This window comes from Durio zibethinus, chromosome 3 (genome assembly GCF_047325235.1).
Source record: "Durio zibethinus cultivar Kanyao isolate XHJ-2024 chromosome 3, ASM4732523v1, whole genome shotgun sequence".
Classification (NCBI taxonomy): Eukaryota; Viridiplantae; Streptophyta; class Magnoliopsida; order Malvales; family Malvaceae; genus Durio; species Durio zibethinus.
In genome coordinates this window covers 3,279,180-3,302,625 of record NC_143164.1, presented here as the reverse complement: position 1 = coordinate 3,302,625, position 23,446 = coordinate 3,279,180, and the positions used below count along the sequence as shown (strand labels likewise).

Sequence of the window (23,446 nt, the reverse complement as noted above, 5' to 3'; positions counted from 1 at the left end):
TGAGCATGAACCATGCAAACATGAATAAGAGAAGAGGTTAGTACATCACATAAGAATAAATAAATTAATTAAAAAACTAAAATATCACACACAATAAGATGAATGAATCTTATGTTTTTAGTCAATTCTAAAAGAAAGAAGATGGCTCTATCTATAGGTTAGGCACTTCTAAAGTCCACTATATGTGGTTTGAGGTTAAAGTCTAAAGGTTTCCAAATTGCTCCTTACATCATTGTCTATTACAAACTAGTAAGGCACCCCAATCCTTACGCATTACAGGCTATAAGCGAAAAAGCTTCAATTTGAGTGGAAGTCTTTCGCTAGCCACTGCAGAGGCATTAAAACCTCACGAAAGTAATAAGTATTTTACTCCCTCTTAAAGGGACGGAGCTCAGTTATAGAGCTCATGTTATGCAATGCATATGAATGACATAATTAACAAAGTAAATAAATATAAATGAATAAAAAATCTATACAAAAGGTTCAATTTTATTAGGCTTTTAGATAACACAAAGTTATTTGCTGGTCTGCCTCTAGACTTTTCCCTAGTTGAGTCACCAAACTATCATAACGTTTATATCTGAGAATCTATCACTAGACATTGACTTTAAAGAGTCGTCACCAATCTTTTTTGTTTAGATGCGATTGGCCACCTAAGAAATCTATCCTTTCAAAGAACACCTAAGCTTGACTAAGGGTCCCTAAAAGAATAGGTTCGGGTCTATCAATCAGAACGGGATTCAGCAGTTCGGTTACGAGTGAAGAAAGTTATAGCACTCTCACAATGCCCGTTAAAAAATGGTACCAGCTCGATTTCATGTTACCCATTAAGCCTAAAAAATTTATCAAGTAATTAATTATTGAAAATTATTCTTAATTGACTCAAATATTTTTGGTAAAAAATTAAAAAAAAATTCCCTTACCTCAAAAGTATGCAAGAAAACTATTGTTTCACTTGCAGAGACTCCATCGTCGAATTATTTAACGTTAAAAAATTACAAAAAAGAAAGAAATAAAATAAAATAATAAAAAAGAATAATTATTCACTTTTTGATATAAATCTTTTTCTTTTCATTTTAAAAAAACTTATTGCTTTTATACAAGGAAAACTGATACTTTTAACTTTTTCTTAAAGCAATTAAAATTTTTTATTTTAAAAATTTTATTTTTAAGGAAAATTGATACTTTCAACTTTTTCCTAAAAATATTTTTTAAACTTTTTATTTTCAAGGAAATTGATACTTTCAACTTTTCCCCCCAAAATGTTTTTGGCAATTTTTATTTTAGAAACTTTATTTTTCAACTTTTTTCAAAAAATATTTTTTAAACTTTTTTATTTTCAGAGAAATTAATACTTTCAACTTTCCCTTCCAAAATGTTTTTGAAATTTTTTTATTTTAGAAAATTTATTTTTAAGAAAAATTGATACTTTCAACTTTTCCCTAAAAATATTTTTTAAACTTTTTTTTTATTTTTAGGGAAATTGATACTTTCAACTTTTTTTTAAAAATATTTTTTTAAAAAAAAAATTTATTTTCAAGAAAAATTGATACTTTCAACTTTTTCTCAAAAATATTTTTTTTTAAATTTTTATTTTAGGAAAACCATTAAAAAAAGAAATAAGAAATAAAAATAAAATAAAATAAATTAAGGAATACCAAATAATTTTAATTTAATAATAATAATATTATTATTATTATTTATTAATTAATTTTAAAAAAATTCTGGAACGGCTCGGCTCGGCTTGGATTCGGCTCAGCTTGAGAGATAGAAACGGCTTAAATATGCAACTCGACAGGAAACGGCTTGGCTCGGCTCGACTGAAACCCAGGCGAAGAAGTAGGTCGTTAGTTTGGGTCACGCTACAAATCAGGTCACCCGTTTAAAAACGTGCGGATCCTCTGGGTTTACTAACGCCAAAATGACGTCGTTTTAGCATGGTATATAAGGCTAAAAACTCAGCAATTTAGCAGATGCGTCTTTCTTCTTCTCTATAAACAGAATCTAGATTTTGGTTAAATGTTCTACCAAAATCTGAAAAACACACCAAAAATTGGGTTTATCTCCAGAATTCATCGAAAAACTTGAATGTTGTCAAAAAATTGCTCGAAATCTGAAATTTCTAGAATTTTTCAAAAAAAAGGCCAAATATTTTAAAAAATTTTCTAAAAATTCTAAATAGCCTCTAAAAATTTTTGCTTATGTTTTCTCTCTGTGTGTATCCTAACTCTGTGTTTCAACATCAATTTATAGGGATTGATCAGAAGAGTTTCTAATCAATCCCAATTTCATCTGAGATTGGAATTCAATTTTTGAATCCAATCTCAACTCTACCAGCCCTCAAATTCACGGCCAAATCCACTTCCATCATTTTTTTTGTTATTTTTAATTAATCTAATCATTATCTCCTAATTAATCAAGAAAAGAAAAGATAAAAATCTAAAAAATAATAAAAAAATAAATAATGATAATAAAAAAATAAAAAAATAAAAAATAAACAAAAAAAAGAAAATAATAATAATACTAATAATAATATAAAATAAAATAAAAAAATATGAGCCTATCTTATCCATTTAGATCAAGCCCAATTGATTCGAGCCTAGATCAAATTGGGTGTTTACAAAGATTATCTTGAAATACGTGCATTAATAGCTTCTTATTATTAGTATAGACAACTATCTTTCGACAGTATATAGTAATGCAGATTTTTAGACACTTTATACCATCATATTTTTTAAACTTTAGTACCTTAAACTTTGGAGAAATAACGATATTTGGGACTAAACAAAGCCTAACAATATCCATAGAACCATAAAAACCAATTTTTTTATTGTTCACAACCTTTCTTCGAGCATATGCATCTTCCTATTAACTATTGAGTCCTCTAATGACTCATCATTTTTTGCCTTTAATTTTTTTTGGATCATCTAGGTCATGGACCTGGATTGGTTTCACTGTCTTTTCAGTAAATGTAAAATTTATATAACTTTGGTACTATCTTGGATTTGAAGTTGATGACATTCCAGAGTATGTAGTGTATGTGAACTATTGTGATAGTATATCCTGTCAGCCTCTTGTTGTAATAGATAGTCCTGTTGGCTAGTATTTTTTTTCTATACCTTTCTTTTTATTTAACTTGTTCAAAGCATCCAAAATCTTATTCAACTTGCCTTCAAGTTTTTCATGAGCTCTCTTTATTTTCTCAAGATAATTGAAATTTTTTTGTTCTATTTGTCTAACTCAAGCTCTTGTATTGTATTGGTGAGTTAATCGTGTGGGATTCTTGCTTAGTGGAGTTATCATTAAACCTTGAGTACTACATTTATGTCATTATTAAAAATGCTATGCTTATGTTTGATATTTTTATGCATGAATGGAATGTACTAATATTTACCACATAACTATTATTGATAAAAGCAATCTTAATTCAAAACTTTATTTAATAAAGTTTCAAAACTACATCCTAACAAAGCCAAAACAACATTCTAAAGTCCTAAACATCAATTTTAATTTTTATTTCTAAACATTACTCTAATGTCTCTTTATAAATTTTTTAGCTTGCTGGTAAAGATCTTATATCTTATTTAGAAAGTCGAGTAACCACTGCCTATGAGCTCCTACTGGTTTCACCACCACCTTTAATTATTTCACTTATTTTTTCATGTTTGACGTTTTGTCTTCAACAGTGCATAGTTGATCAAACAGGAACCTTAGATGTTTTTATTTTTTTATGCACATGCCCTTTCATAGCTTACTCTATTTAGCATGTTTATTATATCATTAGTCAAAGCTTCTACCTATGTTGTGCACTAATCCATTATCCCTTGTAGCATTTGGCTATGTCTATACGCCTTAGTAGTGGCTTTTTGTTCTTCTTCTACCCTTGCTTTCAATAATTCATTTTCTTTTAAGAGTTGAGCAAGTTTGGGTGTGACTAATGAATATGTCTTGTCTAGATTATTGAATAAAGCTTTTCACTGATCATTTTGCTCATTGAGGCTCTTGATTTTCTATTCTTACATTTTTAAACTTTTTTTTTCATTTTTACCTTTAATCACTTATTTTCTTACTCTAGCTCATATTTCTCAATTTGGAGTTTCCTTTTAATCGTTTGCACTTTAAGCAAAGGATTTTAAGGAATCGATTTTGGAGAATGGTTAACTATTCATTCTTGAGGAAGCACAATGTCTTTGTCTTTCCTTATATGCCACATAATATATTCTGAAGTGACATTATTAGTAAGCCTCCTCTGGTTAATCCTGATGGTTTGTTTTCATGTCTTTTTTATCATTTCAATCATTCAATACACCCTTTTTTCAATGAAAAAAATTTTCACTGGTTAAGTCCATAGGTTTTTAAAATAAATTGTTCATATCCAAATTGTCTTCTTACCAAAGTTGGGGCATAAAAACAACACCCAATAGGCCTAATAAGAACACTCAAGGTTGATTTTCACAATTATAAAATATTGCATCATGACACATCCAAGGTGCTCTTCAAATTATCCTTTAGCTATCAAATGCAGGAAATTATGAAACCCATTCTTCTTTCAACTTTGCTTTAAGCCATGTGCTACAACAAAACTCTTTGATTGGAATACTAAAATGAAGGTATGGTTTGTAAAACTTACTTTCTTCACATTTAACATGACTCTTCATCCATATATAAAGTAACTGGAAGCACCCATTAAATCGACCTTTGCCATTTTTACAATAAAAATTCAATAATCAGATGGTTTCTACTACAATGATTAGTGCTACATTGACTTTGAATTCTAACTGATCGATAAAATCTGTCATCGTGACATTAACATATCCAATGACTTTTGGAAAGATTACTAATCCATATAGAGCTATAACCATTGCCACTAACCCCTGATCATTATCCCAATGCCCTTGGATGAAGTCTCACAGAAAATCTAATGTGATAACCTTACTTTCACCTTTTGTCTTGACGCATGCTTCAACTTGAGGCAAGCTAAGTCCAAATATATGCACAAGCTTCTTATGATAACCCACCTTATTTGACCAATAAATCTTGTCTGGATTTGGTAAATCAAAGCAAAATGGACTATGTACTTTTTAATTATAGACACCATATCTGTTTCATTAAAGATGAAACATTTATAAGAAGGATCCTAAAACTAAAGGATAGCTCTGATCAAATTATTATCCATATCAACTTAAAGCAGTGAAGCTATGTCTTCATATTTATTCTTAAATACCTCATGCCTTGTTCTACTCATACATCCTCAAACATTACTTAGGTCAGCTAAGTTATTTTGTTGGAGATCGAGATGAACTCTCTTAGGCAACATTGAAATAAAACCCTCAGGCAAGCAATTACCATATTTTCTTTAACCTTCATCTAACTTGATTTTCAATTGATTAGGAGATTTGTAACAAATTGATGTACATTTTGATTATATTTAGCTTTTCATGGATGTAGGTATGAAATCTGATTTATCAATGACTGGTATGTGGTAAATATTCCCTATATGAGAATGATGCAAATGATAATGTTAAACATGACCATGTAAATGATTCATAGAATTAAATGATATTGAAATGATATAAATACACAAAGTCAAACAAATAAAATGGTTAAATCACAAACTGTTCCTTCTTGTGTCCTAACTTTGGGTTACGTTTATTAAGAGGTAGGAATGGCTCTATCTTAAGGCTGACATTTTAAGTGTAGATTATATGCAGGGTTAAGTGTTTTGACTACTAAAGATTCTCAAATTATTTCTTATATCATTGTCTATTACAAACTAGTACGACATTCTCATTTCTCACCCATCACAGGCTACCAACAGAAAAGATTTAATTTGAAAGGGAGTATTTTGCTAGCCCTTATGGAGATTATCATTTCACGAGAGCGTAAGTACTTTACTTTCTCCTAAAAAAGATGAAGCCTGGGTATAGAGCTTATGTAATGCAAATGCATGTAATAGTGTGCGTGAAGGAACATAAAATTTTCAACCCCATAAATCAAATAAGAGACAAAAAAAGAAAAAACTTTAGTAAACAAATAACATAATCATTACATTTTAAAACCATTAACTCAAAAGATAAGATAAATTTAAAATTGTTATGGCCTGACTCTCTATAGCTTTCTCGGTGGAGTCACCAAACTATCATAACATATAGATTTGTAAATCTATAGCTAGACTTAATAAGAGAAGTTACCACTAATCATTTTTACCTAGGCGTGATTGGCCTAATGAATCTATCCTTTCAAAGAGCTCCTAAGCTTGACTAAGGGTCCCTAAAAGAATAAGCTCTGGTCTACTAATCAAAATAGGATTCAAGAGTTTGGTTACATATGAGAAAGGTTATAGCACCCCCACATACCCATCCAAAAGACGATACTATTTTATTTTAAATTATTTTAAAGTTTTTATTCTAACAATCTTAAATTTTAATGTTGAATATTGGAAATAACTTTTAAAATTCTCCATCAATCTGATAAAATTCTTAAAAAATATTTTTTCACCTCAAGAATATTCAAGAATTTCATTTGTTTTCTTAAAGAGGCTCCGTCATCTAGAAAAGGTTTAATCATTTTTTTTTATTGAAAATATATCTAATTCATCCACCATTTTAGCTAAAATTAGAAATATCTTCTCACCTAGAAATTTCTTAGCTAATCAACCATTTGCGATTGCTAAAAATATCATCCTCAAAATTTTTTTATTTTTTATTTTATTTTATTTCTAATTTTTTCACTATTTTGGTCTATTTAGAAATTTTTTTTATAAGTTTTATTTCTAAATTTTTCACCATCATGGTTTGTTTAGGAAAAAAAAAACTTTTGTTAGTTTCTTAATATTTGGAAAGAAAATAATATGACAATTTCATTTAAATTCTTTCATCATTTGGAACAAATTTAAAGAAATTTCTCACCTAGAGATTTCTTAGAAAATTTGTCATTTGAAATTTCTAAGATTCTCACCCTTAAATAATTATCAAATATTTTCAACTAGAAATTTTTTTATTTGAAAAAGAATACAATTACTTTTATTAAAATTTCATCTAAATTATTCTACCATTTGGGACAAATTTAAAGAAATTTCTTACCTAAAGATTTCTTAGAAAATTTACCATTTGAAATTTTTAAAAATCTCATCATTAGGTAATTAGTATTTAATTCCAAAATTAAAAATTTTTATTTTTTTATTTTTTTAATTGAAAATAAATATTAATTATTATTATTGAAACTTTCTCTAAATTATTTCACTATTTGAGATAAATTTAGAAAAAATTTCTCACCTAGGAATTTTATAAAAATTTACCATTTGAAATTTCTAAAAATTTCATCATTGGATAATTATTATTTATTTTCAAAAAATATATGTTATTTTGTTTTTTTTTTTACTTTTCCTAAAATTTAATCATGCAAAAATATTTAAAAAATAAAAAATAACAAAACAAGAACACGGTTCGACTCGACTGGAGAACTCGGCTGGACTGTAGGCAAGGGAAACGGTTGGAATAGCACGATTTGTGGCTCAGCTCGATGGGAGCCAGGAACGTGGGTCAAAAACTTGTCAAGCGTTATGAGTCGAGTCACCTGCTAGAAAACACGCAAATCTTAAGTTTCTTAAATGTATAAAATGACATCATTTAACAGCAGTATAAAAGACCAAATTCTTTTTTTTTTTCAGATTTTCCTTTCTCTCTCTCTCTCTCTCTCTCTCTCTCCTCTTCTCTTTTCTCTCTTTCTCTCTAGAACTCAAATGAACTCTGATTGAATATTCACCGAATTCTGAAAATTTCATCAAAATTTAGGTTGAATCATCAAAAGTTCATCGGTTTCTAAAAAACTGACGTCGAAAACTGAGAATCTTGCTAAAAAGTTGCTGAAATATTCAAAGATCAATGGAAAATTCAATCAAAATTTGAAAATTTTTCAAAAAATTTCAAGAAAAAAAATCTTTTTAAATCCAAAAATCTCCCAAAAATTTTCATACTCTCTGGCTACCTTTGCTTGTGTTTTTTTATCTCTACTTTTTTTTTTCTATGTGGGTATATATTTATAAAGTTCTGATCAAGAAAACTCTAATCTATAAAGGATTTTGATTTCTTTTAAATTTTAACTTCGGATTTTAAGTCCAACCCAAATCTAGACAAACAATTTCATTTAAATTCAACCGCTTGATTTCTTTTTCTTATTTTTTATTATTTATTATTTATTTTTTTAATTAACAAAAGTATAATTTTAAACAAATTGGAGTATCTACAACTAGCACAAAGGTGTTTTAATTGTTTTCCACTAACTAAAAGTAGTTGATTAATTTAGTCACGGCCCGTATAATTTGGTGTGGAATACGTCCAGGGCCATCCATAAGCCAAAATGACCATTAAAAAGCCAGTAGGGCCATCGTGTGGAAACCTTCCTAAATCTTTTCATGTTTAAAACATGATTGTTGCAGCTGTTTTCTGTGCTTCCTTTAATTCTTTTACTTACTATGGCATTGATTATGGCTTTAGAATTCTTCGTTAAAATATAGGCCTTTACACCAATAGCAATTGCTTCCAAAGATCAACCAAAAATGCGGTGTTGGTTGTTTAGCTCTTATTATCTGGTCGTCGCACAAGCTTCTTATGGAGAAGCTGCAGGACAAATAATTTGTCAAATCATTTTACTAATTCTGTGTCAAGATAATGTAAAGGCCTGTCGTTTTTCGGAGTTGGAACTAGCAGAATGTCATGTACAAAACAAGCCTACCTCTGATCTCTCTTTCAATCTCCTTTGTTTTCTTTTAATTATTTTTCATGTAAGATTCAAAGCTCACGGGCACTTGATACCAGGGTCTGCAAATTTTGCCTTAATTTCCTCCTAGTATTATACAGCCAGCCTTCATAAACTAGATCAAGTTTAGTAGCTGCCACCAGAAACAGAAGGATGAGCTTTGCATATTATTCGCATAAAAAGCAACGGAAATAAGATTGTGGAAGAAAGGAGTGTAGGGACTTTGCAAATTGGTGAAAACTACAGAACGGCATGGGAGTTGGTTTATGTTGAAATTAAATAGTAAAAAGGATACCCAAGAAGGAGATGTGAGAATAGAGAGGCACTTGGAAACGTATCGTTGCCTCAACGTTTGATGTACCACGCTAGTTGCTCTAAATTTGCACTCAAAACACTTTGATATAAAAGCATGCTTTAATGAAGACTGAAGAACCCACCTGACCCTTGCATGATCGAAAGAACAGAACAAGGTCGCAACTTAAGGGACATGAGCACGGGCCATACTATTTTTAGCTCTGAATTTGATGACAGACCAGAACAGATGACAAATAGAAGCCTATTTTGTGTCTGAAAAGTCTATGATGGAGAGATATTGAGCCCATCTTAATGAAATTAGACTTCATGGGCTTTGATTGGTCGGCCCAACCAGACCAAATGTTTGATTTGACCCACTAAACTGTTGATTGGATGCAAACCAGAAGCCCAATGACCAAGACCAACCCATTGAAGTCCTGGAATCAGAAGTGTAGCACGCTTTTCCAGATTATTATCTACATGGAATTTTTTCCCTAAAAACAGTACCCAATAAATAAGGTTATTCATGCCAGATCTTCCTAATATCTTCAGGTACCATCAATGAATCTACAAGTTCTATTCATAAATAGTATCAAATATCAATCATCATTCCAATGTCCCCCCGTATTATCAAAACCTGCTGAGAGCACAATAACGAATCCAATCAAGGTTTCATGTTCCGAAGTAGTAGGAACATGGGTGATTCAACAATCCAAAACCATGAATAAACAACAAAAATACCAACAAAATATGGGTAATGAACCCAAACCATTGAAGAAGAATTACCCAAAGAGATCAAAACACGGATCTTTGAAAAGAAAATCGATTGGGACAACTACAATTATCCCAGGACATTCTAATTAAAAACGAAACTCGTTTAAACCTTTATGTAAGTTGGTTTAAGAAGAATCCAATCCACTCACAAAAAGAGCACAACACGTAACGTAGTTAATGAATAGAAAACAGAAACAATTCAAGCAAAATTAAGCACGCTCCCCACGAATTCGTCTGGCGAGTTGAATATCCTTGGGCATAATAGTGACCCTCTTGGCATGGATAGCACACAAATTGGTATCCTCGAACAAACCAACTAGATACGCCTCCGCAGCCTCCTGCAGTGCCAGAACCGCATGGCTTTGGAATCTCAAGTCCGTCTGCCAAAAAAACAAAAGCACAAAAACAGAGTGACCATAAGCCCTAATTAAGCAAATTGGGATTTGGGGTTTTGCTTTCGTGTAATTTCGTAATACGTAATACCTTGAAGTCTTGGGCAATTTCACGAACAAGGCGCTGGAAGGGTAACTTGCGGATCAAAAGCTCTGTGCTCTTCTGGTATTTACGGATTTCACGAAGAGCAACGGTTCCAGGACGGTAGCGATGAGGCTTCTTGACTCCGCCGGTTGTAGGCGCAGATTTCCTCGCAGCCTGGAATTGATTGTTTGCCATTGAAGCAGATAATCAGAACGTAATAATACCAATAAAATCAAGAAATCAAAACACTAACAAAATCATACCTTGGTGGCGAGCTGCTTTCTGGGAGCCTTTCCTCCGGTTGATTTGCGAGCGGTTTGCTTCGTACGAGCCATCTTTTCTCTTCAATCAAGAAATTCACAATCAGAGATACGATCAGATCTAGCGAGAAATACCTAAAGATAGAAACCTAAAATTTGAAGTCTCTAGAAATTAGGGTTTTGATTTTGGGAGAGAAATTTGGGAATGAAAGTTATTGGATGAGGCGCTGACCTTTCACGGATGACCACCGGAAGGATTAAGGTCGGTTTAAATTGAGAGACAAATATGGAAAAACGAAAAAGTTATTGTAACGGCTTTGTAGAGAGAGAAATTTTTGACAATGCCTTCATCCGCGTGATTGAATCTGATTGGGAGTCTGAGAAACGCGGATTGCCAGCGTGGACAAGTTTTTTTAATATCCCTACGCATCTTTTCCAAAAGAAAAGAAAAAATCATGTGAACTGGAAATTTTATTCGATTGATTTATATAATTTTTTTAATATTTAATAATTTAAATTTTATAATTATTTTATTTTATGTTTACATTGCAATTTCATTTTTTTTTTAAATAAATATAAAATTTAAGTTTCGTAAGAATATAATTACAAAAATATGTTCAATATAAATGTATAAGCCCAGTACAGCTTGGAGCTTGTCCACACGCTTGTCTTTGTAATTAGTACTATTAACAAAAGTACTCTTTTTTCTCTATATATATTAATAATTTTTTCTCACAAAAAATAAAAATGTTGATACTCAAACATGAGATTTATTACATATATTACCACTTTTTGTTATAATTATCATTTTTTATGTGTTATTTTTTTTTAACATATTACCCTTTTTTTTATAAATTACCATTTGTTTTATGCGTTACATTTTTATTATGAATTATTATTTTTTATTATACTTTTTGTTATGTATCATATTTTTTATTATAAATTATTTTTTAATATGTATTACTATTAATCAGTGGTAGTACTTATAATCCAATATACCATTACTAAATGGTAGTATATCAAATAAAAGTTGGTCATATATCATATCATTTCATGTTTGACTCATGTAAAAATAAATACTCCAATCATGTCACAAAATTAAAGTCACAAATCATAATGTAATCGATATGCTTATTTAAATTTAAATTAAAAGTTAAAATTTTATTTAGAGATAATAAAAATATAAGTATTTATTTAAATAAATGATAAATTTTAAAATTTTTTAAATTATTTTAGTTTAGTATATATATTACCAAATATATCTAATTTATTTTTTTAAAAGGTTAATATTATGATTAATTTTTAAATTATAATAAAATATTAAATAAGATATTTGGATTTTAAAATTTTTTAATGTGATATTTAAATTATAAATTTATTAATTAATATGATATTTAAATGATTATTTATGCATTATATATCATTATTTAAATTTAATTACATAAAATTAAATATTATATTAATTAATAATTTTATAATTTAAATATTATATTAAAATTTTTTAAAAATTAAATATCGTATTAAATATTATATTATAATTTAAAATTAGATTCATATCCTTAAGCGTTTCTTAAAAGCAGAAAATCTAAACGAATTTTTTTTTTTTTTAAGAGTTCTTAAACCTTAATAGAAGGTTCGGTTTCATCAAATTGATACCTGTTTACCCTCAACGGCGGTCAATCGCCAATGTAATCGAAGGTACATATTCGAACTTTGGACAACAGCGTTTCATCGCCTTTCAACTTTCGTTCAACGGCTTAGGAGCTAGGAAGAGTTCATACCGGCTGATCTTTTATAGCCCACAGTGAAAAATCAAAGAAAGCAAACAAAAGAAGAACGTAGATTGAGACAGCCAGACAGGTGAAAAAACTTAGGACACGATAAGTAAGGAAAATTTCCTTTGTCTTTCCTTCTTCCCCTCTTCCTTTTCCACAGATCTTCCGTCTTTCCAAATTCTTGTTCTGATTCCCATATCTTTCCTCTGAAATTCTTCCACTAGCGAGTTTTTTCTTCTTCTTCTTCTCTTCTATCCCCACTCTTTTTTTTTTTTTTACAATCGGTTTGGCTTTAAACCCATCTTAATTATGCTTAATTTTTAGTGTTTTCTGCTTTTACCTTACCTGTTTTTGATTGGTTTTTGTGGTTAGTGGTTTATGGGAGCCAGGGAAGCTTGCTTTGACGGGCTTCATACTTTTCATTTCTAGGGTTTTAAGCTTGTTTTATGAACTGGGTTCTTCAAATTACCTGTGGAAGTGAACTTAGGACTTTTGATTTTCAGCTTTCAGCTAAGAATTTGATGATTCTGGGGGTTTTGCTGTTAGCTTTGGACTGGAAAAGCTATGTTTTTAGTGTTTTGACTTCTGGAAAAATTGGGCCTTTAGCTGGTCATATGAGATAATTAGAAGTCTTTAGTATCTTGCATAAATAGCTGGAAAAGCTATTTATTCAACTCTTGCCTGAAAATTGAAGCTTTCATTGTCTCACTGGAAATACAAAGTTAAGGTAGTAAAGCAGTAGACTTTAGTGCTATGTGAAAACTCTATGGATTAAAATAGGTGTTTGAAGTGTCAAATATTTGTTACTAACATCTAGTTATCTATAGAATCTGTGGTTTGATCCTGAAAAGGAAATAAGGGAGGAAAGGGAAGTTGGTGAGCTTACTTGCATTGGTTTTAAAATCGATATTCAATTCTAATTATCAGTTATTAAGTCCAGATTTCTTTTTATGGGTCGATGTTCTAGACAATTGGCCTTTAGATATAGAGAGAGGAGATGTTTTGCCTCTAAAGATTCTACTTTGGAAACCCTTCTGACTAATATGTATGTTTCATAGGATTGATAGAGTCGTAAGGCTGATTTTTGAAGGCTAATTCAGGGTGATTAGCTTGTTGACTAAACTAGTTAATGAATCTCATGGAACTGCTTGAATTGTTGCTAATAACTGAAGAATAATTGGTGTTTAAACATTTTTTTCTTTGTTCTTGATGATGTATTTATGCATCAGTTCCTATTCAGGGAAGATCAACCTCCAGAGGATGGATTTCTGTTCCTCACGCACTCTCCATGGTAAGAGCAGAGCTTTTTTTGTGGGATGATATCAGCTATATTAGTTGATGTAGTAATTCTTTGCTATTAATAACTTAACCTGAATGGTTCCCCCTTCCACCTTTTCTGATATACAGGATTTTCTGCCCTCAAAAGTGATGTGATGCTTACTTGACTGAGTACCACCCTCGCAGCGGAGTTCTGAAACTTTTTTGTCAACCTCAACAATTTCTTGGGGTCCCATGGATGATGGTGGGCATCGTGATCATGGAAGACTCAAAACAGATCAGTATAGAACAGCTCAGGGTCAGGTATCTTAAGGCTTCTTTTTTTTTTTTTTGCAGATTATAGATACTTGGAGTGATGTAGAATGGAATAAATGAATAAACTCCCCTCCGTGATTAATGTGTTTAATTTCAGCATTTTCTGAAAACTTCTGTCCATGATGCTAATTTATGAGCATTATTGTTGTAGTGGCTGATGCATCAGCCATCAATGAAGCAGATAATGGCCATTATGGCTGAAAGAGATGCAGCTATTCAAGAAAGGAATTTAGCACTTTCTGAGAAAAAGGCAGCTATTGCTGAGAGAGATATGGCATTCTTGCAGCGAGATGCAGCAATTGCTGAGCGAAATAGTGCCATAGCGGAACGTTATAATGCCATAGCAACTCTTCAGTATAGAGAGAACTCCTCAGCATCTGGTAATATGTCATCTTGCCCACCAGGGTGCCAAATCTCTCGTGGGGCAAAGCACATGCAACATCCACAGCAAAATGTTCACCATCTGCCCCACATTAGCGAAGCTTCTTACAACTCAAGGGAAATGCATTCAAGTGACACCCTACCAGTGACACCAAGTACCTCTGAAGCTGCAAAGTCAAGACAGGGCAAACGAGCAAAAGAAGCCAAGGTAATTGCACCTAACAAGAAGGCATCAAAGCCTCCGAAAAAGGTGAAACGAGAGAATGAGGACTTGAATAAGATTATGTTTGGCAAGTCACATGAGTGGAAGGGTGGACAAGATGTGGGTGGTGGGGGTGATGATCTCAACAAACAGCTTGTGACAACAAAGTCTGTTTGGAAAGTTCAGGAACTGGGGTTGAATCAAGTTGCATTTGATGACTCAACCATGCCACCTCCTATTTGTTCTTGCACTGGTTTCCCAAGGCAGTGCTACAAATGGGGAAGTGGGGGATGGCAATCTTCATGTTGCACAACCACCTTGTCAATGTATCCTTTACCAGCGTTACCTAACAAACGACATGCCCGAGTTGGTGGCAGAAAGATGAGTGGAAGTGCTTTCAACAAGCTGCTTAGCCGTCTTGCAGCTGAAGGTCACGATTTGTCCAATCCTGTTGATCTTAAGGACCATTGGGCCAAGCATGGGACAAACCGCTACATCACGATCAAGTAGGTTGTTAAGATACATTACCGAATTCTTATGACATGGGTAATGGAGAAATAGATAAAAGTCATTTGACGCTCAGGTAAGCATCCTTGGTCGTTTTAGCAGTGAGGAGCCTCTGATCTCTCCGTCTCTACTGCTGCTATCCTCCCTTAGCATTTTATTAGCTGATGTTCGCATTTAGTAGGAGTGAGGACTGACTGATAGTTGAAGAGAGAATGAAGGGTATGTCGCATCCATTTTCTTTGCCAAATCCAACCATGGAAATTGATGGGGGTGTCAACTTTGCACTATGTTACCTGTAACTCTACTTCATTGTAAAAGCATTGTGCCTCAACATCTTGTTGTACTTGAATGAAATGTCAATTTATAAGCTCAATCCATCAATTTCCTTCTCCAAACGCTATGACAAGCTGTTGATAATTTGATTGGATTCTTGAAATCACAAAAATTAGCATCATTTGTTGATTCCTTATTTCAATTTCAAGGTCTCTTCAAAATCTTTTGTAAATCCAAATTCTGATTTATAAACTGAAACCTATTTTTCCAAAACATAATCGAATCAATAGTACCAATCGGAGCAGACATGTAAAACAAAACTCAATCTTTGTCTAAAAACCATAGTTCAGTTCAGTCTGTGTCAGATCACAAGATGTCATCATAACCAAAATCAGCCAGGGATAACTGATTTCAAAATTTTCTCATCATACACAGCACTGTAACAAAACATTAAATATATTTATTATAATATAATAATGGGAAAAATAAATTCCACCCAAATTTCAAAAGCTGAAAACAAGATAATAAATAATAATAATAAAAAAAAGCCTCAGACCGTCCTAGTTCGTGAGTTTCCACAAATTCATGCAGAACCAATAGAACTGCATTTCAGAAAGTCTCCATGGTTTCATCATTGGCTTCTTGTATACAAGATTTAGAAAAAAAAAAAAATTTTGAAATTTTGCAATTTTGCGTCAGAATTCAAAGAAATATCAGCACTTTAAAAGATAAATCAGCCAGGGATAACTGTAAATTTCATTTATTTCTTCATCCGCAGCTAAAAAAATAAAATAAAATAAATTATTATAAACAAAAGAAATAAATAAATAAAGAGGCATCAGATCTTCCTATTCAAAATAAACAAAATCATGATACTTGATTTTGAGTATTCAGCAATTCGAAAATTCATCATTTGGCCCATTTTCATCTAAAAAAAAGTAGTGTAACCAAAATAAAAGGAATGAAAAAACATATAATAGCTTTTCGAAAAAAATAATTTGAAAAATAAACGAAGCAGCTTGATGATGAAACCCTAAAGATAAATCAGAACATTGATGAACGAAGACAGCGAACGCTCTAAAATGCGAATTAGGGTTTTACAATGATGCTCTCGAATCCCGACCTCATTTTATAACCTTTTTTCGGTGCGTTTTGGGGAAGAGAGTGTGATAAATTAACGTGACGGTGAGGCAAGAATGCTAACGGAGAAATATGGGCCATTTTATTTTAATGGGCCACAAACTCAGTTGGAGGTAACCCTTACACCTAGGCCCGAAATTTTCTAGAAAGTTTGATTTGAGTCAATTAAAAAAACTGTATTTTGTTTTATATTAAAAACAGGTTTAATTTTTTATTTTAACTTCAATTTAAGATGAACTGTTCAAATTACTATTATGTAGCTTAGAGTGTTCAATTTTTGTCATTTTTTGTGAGAAGAAGATGTTTTATTTGATAGCTTGAAAATGATTGATAAAAATAATATTTTTATAAAATATAACTAAACGTATATTAAAAGTGAAAAGTATAGACAAATGTGAACCATAATGTCAGGGTACAAATAACTAATAATTAACTTTGTCGAGCTTAAGCAGTGACATAAAATTTTTAATCATTAAAGCATGTTATTGTTGGGTTACTATTTAAAATTTTATTTTATTTTTCGATGTCAAGATAAAACAAAATTTGTAAGTGTTTGGATAAAACTCACATTCGATTTGATAAAAAAAAATAATATCAAAATTATAATTTTAAGATATGTCTCGATATTCAATTCATCGATATCATAAGAAAAATGATGCAAGTAAGAAAATGCTTAAGGATGGTAAAGTTATTTCTACCTTTCACCCTTTATCTTATAACTATTGTATTTAAAAATATAATTGAATCACTTGAATTAAGTGCGATGCATATATATTTTATTTACTTGCGAGTAAAATTTGCTTAAAAAAACAAATTATGTTTAGGTGAAGAGGTTATAAAATTTTTTAATATTATTTTTAAAAATTTTAATTTATTCATGAACCCCTTAATCTAATACTTATAGAATTGATGAGAACATTTACGGATAAACTTATTCAAAATTATAATTTTTGAATATTAATTATAATAACATATTAATTAATTGAAAAGTTAATCGACATTAGTCTCATAAGCTGACTTTATTTTGGAGTTTTTAGCTTAGAAGAATATTTGGGTCTAACGCATTTTGTATTTCATTCCATTGTATTAAAAATTTATAAAATTTTTAATGTCAATCTCTCCAAATCTATAAAGTTATAGATATTTATTTTTTATCTATAATAACGTATGACGTCATATCTTATGCTACACTTTTCTTATAAATTGCAATATTATTATATTAGATAAGAAAATGTAAATAAAAATTCTGGCCAGAAAATTATTATAGATTAAACAAGCAAGTTTTTTTTTTTTTTGTAATTTCCTAATTTGAATAAAATAGACTATACATATTTTAAAATTATGTGGAAACTATGAAAATTTAAATGAAGCTCACATTTATAATTGATGAATCCCTTCGTAAATTTAAATTGTAATATTACAATTGTAGTATTATAGTAAAAAAAGATAAATAAAATGTACCAACTAAAATTACTATATAAATCTTCTCCACAAATAAAAATTATTACCTTAAATGAACCAAAATTTATTTTACCATTTTAAATGCTGCTAGTAATCTAAAATACTTTTAAAAAAAAGCTTAATATAATAATATTACTCATTTATATGGTTCAATTTTTATTTTTTTAAGAAAAAACATCATTTTTCCGGATAACAACAAACATGTTTTATGTTTTATTGAAATTAAATAATGTAAGTTTTATAATCCTACTTACTAAAAAAATGGCTGAGATAAAAGAGGAAAGATTGAGAAAACGCGTGAATAAAATAAAATTTCTGCTGTTTCCTCACGCGTTTTTTTCTTCTCACTGACAAAGAAAATATAGGTTTGTCTTGTAGTGAAACAGAGAGCTTTTGTCTTGAGAAGAACAAAATTTCCGGCTATTCCCACTTCTCTTCAAAGTCTTTTGTTCTGACTTTTGACACTGTAATCACCGCCACATTGTTTGGTCTCTCATTTTGATTCATTTTACTGCACAAAGCTAGAGCTTTTAACAGGTATAAATTTAGAAATACTTTGTTTTTTCCCTTTTATTTTAGCAGTTGAAAGAACTATGAAAGAATATGCAGGGTATTAGTAAGAGTAGAACTAATATGTAGAAGCTTCAATCATCACTTTCGAATTCAATCCATAAGTCTCAAAGCAACTTAGATATACCCATTTTCAATGCCTCTCAAATGGGTTATCCTTCTACTTATATGCGTTTGAGTCGTGAGAACAACAGTAACAAAAGACCTGGGATACCTCCTTCACACCCAACAACCCTGCTGCTTCATTGCCTTATTCACAGATCAGTGGTTCTCGTCCCAATTCTCAACAAGGGGCACCGTCTCATTCTAGGTCTTTATCTCAACCCACATTCTTTTCCCTTGATAGCTTGGCCCCATGGAGTCCTTCCCCTCATCGCGAGCCTTCTGTTTTGTCTCTCTCTGATCCCGCTTCTAACGATGTTTCTATGGAAGAAAGGGTTGTTAATTCTAATGTTGGGTCCTCACTTCCTTCACCTGTTGTTGAGGAAGTAATGAGTTTCGTGTCGGCGACAGTTCAAGTTTGCGTCTACGTAGAGGACATAGGAGGTCTAGCAGTGATGTTCCATTTGGATTTTCTGCTATGATTCAGTCTTCGCATCAATTGGTTTCGATAGGGAGTCGTGGCATGTTGGATAGGTCAGTTTCGGTTAGGGAGAATTCTTCTGGTGTAGAGAAACCAATTCAGTTGGTGAAACGAGAATCAGAATGGAGCAAAGATGGGAGTAGTAATGTAGAAGTGACGGCTAAGAGGAAATCCGAGGGGGATGTTGCAGATGACTTTTTCAATGCGTACATGAATTTGGAAAATCTTGAGACATTGAACTCTTCTGGCACTGAGGATAAGGATTTGGATAGCAGAGCCAGTGGCACAAAGACCTATGGAGGTGAAAGTAGTGACAATGAAGTGGAGAGTAGAGTAAATGGACATCCAATCCGTATGCATGGCATGAGTTCTGGTGTTTCAAATGAGAAGAGGGAAGGGGTAAAGAGGAGTGCTGGTGGAGATATTGCTCGGACTGTTAGGCATTACAGAAGTGTTTCAATGGATAGTTACATGGGAAGTCTGCAATTTGATGATGAGTCACCAAAGATTCCTCCTTTGGGAAATCGAGGGGTCATCAATCTCCTAGTAGCTCAGCTGATGCAAATTCGAGCAAGTTCAACTTTGAGCTTGAGAGTAGTGAGTTCAATGAAGCTGAGCTAAAAAAGATCATGGAAAATGATAAGCTAGTTGAGATTGCATCTGTGGATCCAAAACGCACCAAAAGGTTGTGCACGTTGTTTCTTCTTCTTCTGCTGTTGCATATAATTGGGCATAGTTGATGATTCTGATTTATTCATGACAGGAATTTGGCTAATCGTCAATCAGCTGCTCGTTCCAAGGAGCGGAAGATGCGGTACATTGCAGAATTAGGGCACAAGGTGCAAACTCTACAAACAGAGGCGACCACATTATCTGCACAGCTAACAATGTTACAGGTGGGTACAAAGTTCTAACAAATTATACCAATTTTTACACTTTTCCCCATTAATGGGCCTCGGTTCATACTTGTTCCCTCATCATCTCTTCTTTGTTTGGTCTTCCTTCTTTAGAGAGATTCTGTTGGGCTTACAAACCAGAACAATGAGTTGAAATTTCGTCTTCTGGCCATGGAGCAACAGGCCCAACTGAAAGATGGTATACATTTCTTTGTTCTTAATTCTTTTATCATCTGATTCTTAGAAGTTTAACAATTGGTGCCTTCCTTGATTATTATGCGTAATCTATCAGTATTTTTTTTCTTTCACAAACTTTATCGCCAATATTACGTATAGGTTTGTCATGCCCTAGGGTTTCCTACGAATCTATCATGTTATTTTGCTGGTGTTCCTATGAGTTGCACCACTTTTGGATTTTACCCTTCCTGGATATGTCAAATGTGACAAGCTATCTATTTGAAGTACTTGAACAAACCATCTTAGTTTCAAATATTCGTCTTATTAGCAATTTGTATATACCTGAAATTGAATGTTTTCTGCAGTTATAGTGAAGCATATAGACACTATGTTCAAGTTTTTCCTTTATGTTCATTTTGACTATTAGGGCACTATAGATATGAGAATGATTGTGCCGGTTATTCGGGTTGCTTTTGACATTCCTTTTTATTTGTTAATGCAACCTAACACTGCCAATGATAACTTTTTATTTGAACTAAAACATTTGTCTCCTTTATGGATTCGATTTGGCAGCACTAAATGAAGCATTAGCTGCCGAAGTCCAGCTACCGAAGCTTGCCTCAGCAGAGCCCAGTGGAGAGGCTCATCTTTCAAACTACATGGCTCAGCAGCTTTCAATTAATCATCCGATGGTCCAGTTACACCCTCAGCAACCTCAGCAGCTAAGCGCTTATCAGATGCAGCAGCGGTAACACCAATAGCAATGTCAACGTAACCAATTGCAGAACCAGCAACAAATTGGTGAGCCTACTGGGAACGAGTCTAAGTGATGACCGGTCATAAGTCCAGAATCAGCTTCTGTGCAGCCAAATTATCTTATCAGAACTGGGTTTTTGAAATAACAGTGATCTATATAAGTTTCTACATCTACTAGATATATGTTTTTTAATCTCGTAAACATGACCATTATTTTGTTCACTGGGTGCGTTGTCATGCTGCCTAGGCAGCGGAGAGTTGAAGCTAAACTCTTCCTCTGTTGATTCATTTATCGTGGGCACAAATAACCTCAATCAAACATTGTCTATATTTGATAGTTATATTTTGCTTATCTCAGCATGTAATGACTACATATTGCTATAAGCTCGTAATATTATCATAATTTTAGAGATCTTTTTAGTTCTCGAATTTTATTCTTGTTAGGATGATGGGTTAGTGCCTTGGTTTTGATCATATGGACTGGACTTACCGTGTCAAACATAAACAATTAGTAGATAAAGCTGCAAATTAAGTTTTTAATTAAACATTAATTAATCTTCCTAGCCACAAGGGAAAGAGCATTTTTTTGGTGTACAGTAACTCCGGTTATCACATCAAAGTCTAAGTTCTTCCTTGTTCATCCCAGTCGGCAGTTCCCAATCAAATTTGTAAAGAAGATTAGCAAGGGCAAGCTCCACAACTGCAACTCCCATATGTATTCCAGGACAACCCCTTCGACCGGCACCAAACGGTATGAGCTCAAAGTCTAGTCCTTTATGGTCAATAGAGCTGCCAATGAATATCTCTCAGGATAAAACTCTTCTGGGTTTTCCCAAGCTTCAGGGTCTCTTCCTACTGCCCATTCATTGACATTGACTAAGGTTTTGGCAGGTATTTCATAGCCGCCTATGTTTCACTTTCGCAGTGTTTCTCGTGGCATTAACAATGGAACTGTTGGTTGCAATCTGAATGTTTCTTTTATCACAGCTTTAAGATAAGTTAAACCTTGAACGTCATCTTCATTTACAAAACCATTTTTTCCAATCAAATTTCTGACTTCCTCTTGAATTTTCTTCAAACACCTTGGATTTTTCATTAGAAAGGCCATGGCCCAAATCACGGTGGCAGCACTTGTGTCTGTTCCAGCAATAAACACACTCTGCCAAAAAAAAAAAAAAGACATGAGGTTATGTTCCTACGGTTTAACGCTAGAAAATTAATGATGATATAATTAAAGTAAATTTTTTGACTGAAGATGACCATTAGCACAGCTTTTATGCGTTCCATGTTGAGATCAATTGTAAAGTCACGATCTTTCCAGATTTGCTGTAAGACATCAACTATGTCCTCTTGCTCAGGTTTTGGCTTATTTGGATCAAGATGCTCATCAATGAGTTCTTGATAGAAGGTATCAAGTTCTTTGAAATTTTTTTCAAGACGACTGAGAAATCCAGAGAATCTATCTACCCAACCCATGAAAGGAAAATAGTCAGAAGTGCAGAAGCTTGATAACATGCTTGACTTTCATTAAGCAGCCCATGGAATCTGCTTCTTTCAACTCCTTCTTCTTCATACCTCTTGCTGAACCCTACTCTACAAATTATTGTACCGGTAAGACGCATCATTACCTCACTCAAGTTAACAGGCTTAGAATCAACATATAATTTGGATATTTTTCAATCATGCCAGCAACTTCGTCTTCTCACATGGGACGATAGAGTTGCACCCCGTTGGAGTTAAAGAGATGAACAACACATAGTTTCCTAATCTCTCTCCAATAAGCATTATACGGTGAAAAAGCCGAATCCGAGCCATTATAAGATAACACCTTCGACCCACGTAAACTAGGCCTGCTGCAGAAGTCGAGGTCATGGGTTTTCATAACCTCTTTAGCCATTTTTACCGAAGAAACTAGCAGGGTTGATCTAAATCCAAGTCGCAAGGACATCAGAGAGCCATATTTTTGAGAGAGTTTCCAGAGAAAAATATGAGGGGAATGGGATGAGTTATCAAGCATCTGCATATGTAAATGACCAATCAAAGGAAGACCTGGCGGGCCAGGAGGAAGAAGAATATTGCCATTGTTTCTATGTTTTAGGAGAATGAATACGAAGAGGGGGAGAGCTAGAAGAAAAATCAACACCAATACTACTACCATTGTAATCTACTCGATCTACTGTGAAAATTTGAGACGAAGAGGACTAATTACCCGACTTTTGTCCCCAAGAAAATTTATTAGGAAAAACAATAAAATGTTGCAGCATAAGTTGTTGTATTAATAGCTATAAACTCATCACATCTCCAATTAAATTCAAACGTTAATTTTAATAAAATTAAATTAATATAAATTTTTTATTAATTTTTTAATTATAATTATAATAAATTTTATTATTTTTTAAAATTTTATCATAATATATTTTACCGTTCATCCAAATAAAATAATAATATTATATTGTGAATTGAAAGATCACTTCACGAAGAAAAAGTTCGAAAAGGTACAATTTCTCACTCAGGTTTGCTTCTAAAGTCGAGCAGGTGAAAGCCGCGAAGAAGCATCAGTAGCTCTCAAT

General features: G+C 32.4%; 2 protein-coding genes, 4 non-coding genes and 2 pseudogenes across 13 annotated transcripts; 2 read left to right on the top strand and 6 right to left on the bottom strand.

Annotated features, from left to right (window-relative positions):
- Nucleotides 1-9,860: 9,860 nt before the first annotated feature.
- On the bottom strand, nucleotides 9,861-10,801 carry LOC111305620 (histone H3.3). Its single transcript, XM_022903353.2, has 3 exons — nucleotides 10,566-10,801; nucleotides 10,309-10,476; nucleotides 9,861-10,205 (listed from the first exon to the last, which is right to left on the bottom strand). Exons 1-3 carry the CDS (start codon nucleotides 10,635-10,637, stop codon nucleotides 10,035-10,037), a joined length of 411 nt encoding a protein of 136 aa, XP_022759088.1. The 5' UTR covers nucleotides 10,638-10,801; the 3' UTR covers nucleotides 9,861-10,034.
- A 1,439-nt stretch (nucleotides 10,802-12,240) lies between these two features.
- On the top strand, nucleotides 12,241-15,393 carry LOC111305264 (protein BASIC PENTACYSTEINE6-like). 7 transcript variants are annotated; one of them, XM_022902906.2, is made up of 4 exons: nucleotides 12,241-12,422; nucleotides 13,578-13,628; nucleotides 13,745-13,918; nucleotides 14,082-15,393. In XM_022902906.2, exons 3-4 carry the CDS (start codon nucleotides 13,850-13,852, stop codon nucleotides 15,021-15,023), a joined length of 1,011 nt encoding a protein of 336 aa, XP_022758641.2. In that variant the 5' UTR covers nucleotides 12,241-12,422; nucleotides 13,578-13,628; nucleotides 13,745-13,849; the 3' UTR covers nucleotides 15,024-15,393. The 7 variants fall into 7 exon arrangements, with proteins under 7 accessions (XP_022758641.2, XP_022758808.2, XP_022758483.2 ...); XM_022903073.2 differs by having other exon boundaries at nucleotides 12,243-12,260; XM_022902748.2 differs by having other exon boundaries at nucleotides 12,273-12,422; nucleotides 13,567-13,628.
- A 254-nt stretch (nucleotides 15,394-15,647) lies between these two features.
- LOC149519532 (small nucleolar RNA R38) lies at nucleotides 15,648-15,730 on the bottom strand. Its single transcript, XR_016341231.1, has one exon. It is a non-coding gene; the product is annotated as a small nucleolar RNA R38 (small nucleolar RNA).
- Nucleotides 15,731-15,840: 110 nt separating this feature from the next.
- LOC149519531 (small nucleolar RNA snoR20a) lies at nucleotides 15,841-15,932 on the bottom strand. Its single transcript, XR_016341140.1, has one exon. It is a non-coding gene; the product is annotated as a small nucleolar RNA snoR20a (small nucleolar RNA).
- A 49-nt stretch (nucleotides 15,933-15,981) lies between these two features.
- Nucleotides 15,982-16,076, bottom strand: LOC149519530 (small nucleolar RNA R38). The gene has a single exon (XR_016341229.1). It is a non-coding gene; the product is annotated as a small nucleolar RNA R38 (small nucleolar RNA).
- A 52-nt stretch (nucleotides 16,077-16,128) lies between these two features.
- LOC149519529 (small nucleolar RNA snoR64a) lies at nucleotides 16,129-16,203 on the bottom strand. Its single transcript, XR_016341183.1, has one exon. It is a non-coding gene; the product is annotated as a small nucleolar RNA snoR64a (small nucleolar RNA).
- A 2,105-nt stretch (nucleotides 16,204-18,308) lies between these two features.
- LOC111300700 (bZIP transcription factor 29-like) lies at nucleotides 18,309-21,290 on the top strand (annotated as a pseudogene). Its single transcript, XR_016340773.1, has 4 exons — nucleotides 18,309-19,732; nucleotides 19,811-19,943; nucleotides 20,058-20,142; nucleotides 20,694-21,290. The product of XR_016340773.1 is annotated as a bZIP transcription factor 29-like (transcript).
- Nucleotides 21,291-21,423: 133 nt separating this feature from the next.
- LOC111307330 (cytochrome P450 83B1 pseudogene) lies at nucleotides 21,424-23,115 on the bottom strand (annotated as a pseudogene).
- Between the last annotated feature and the right edge of the window lie 331 nt (nucleotides 23,116-23,446).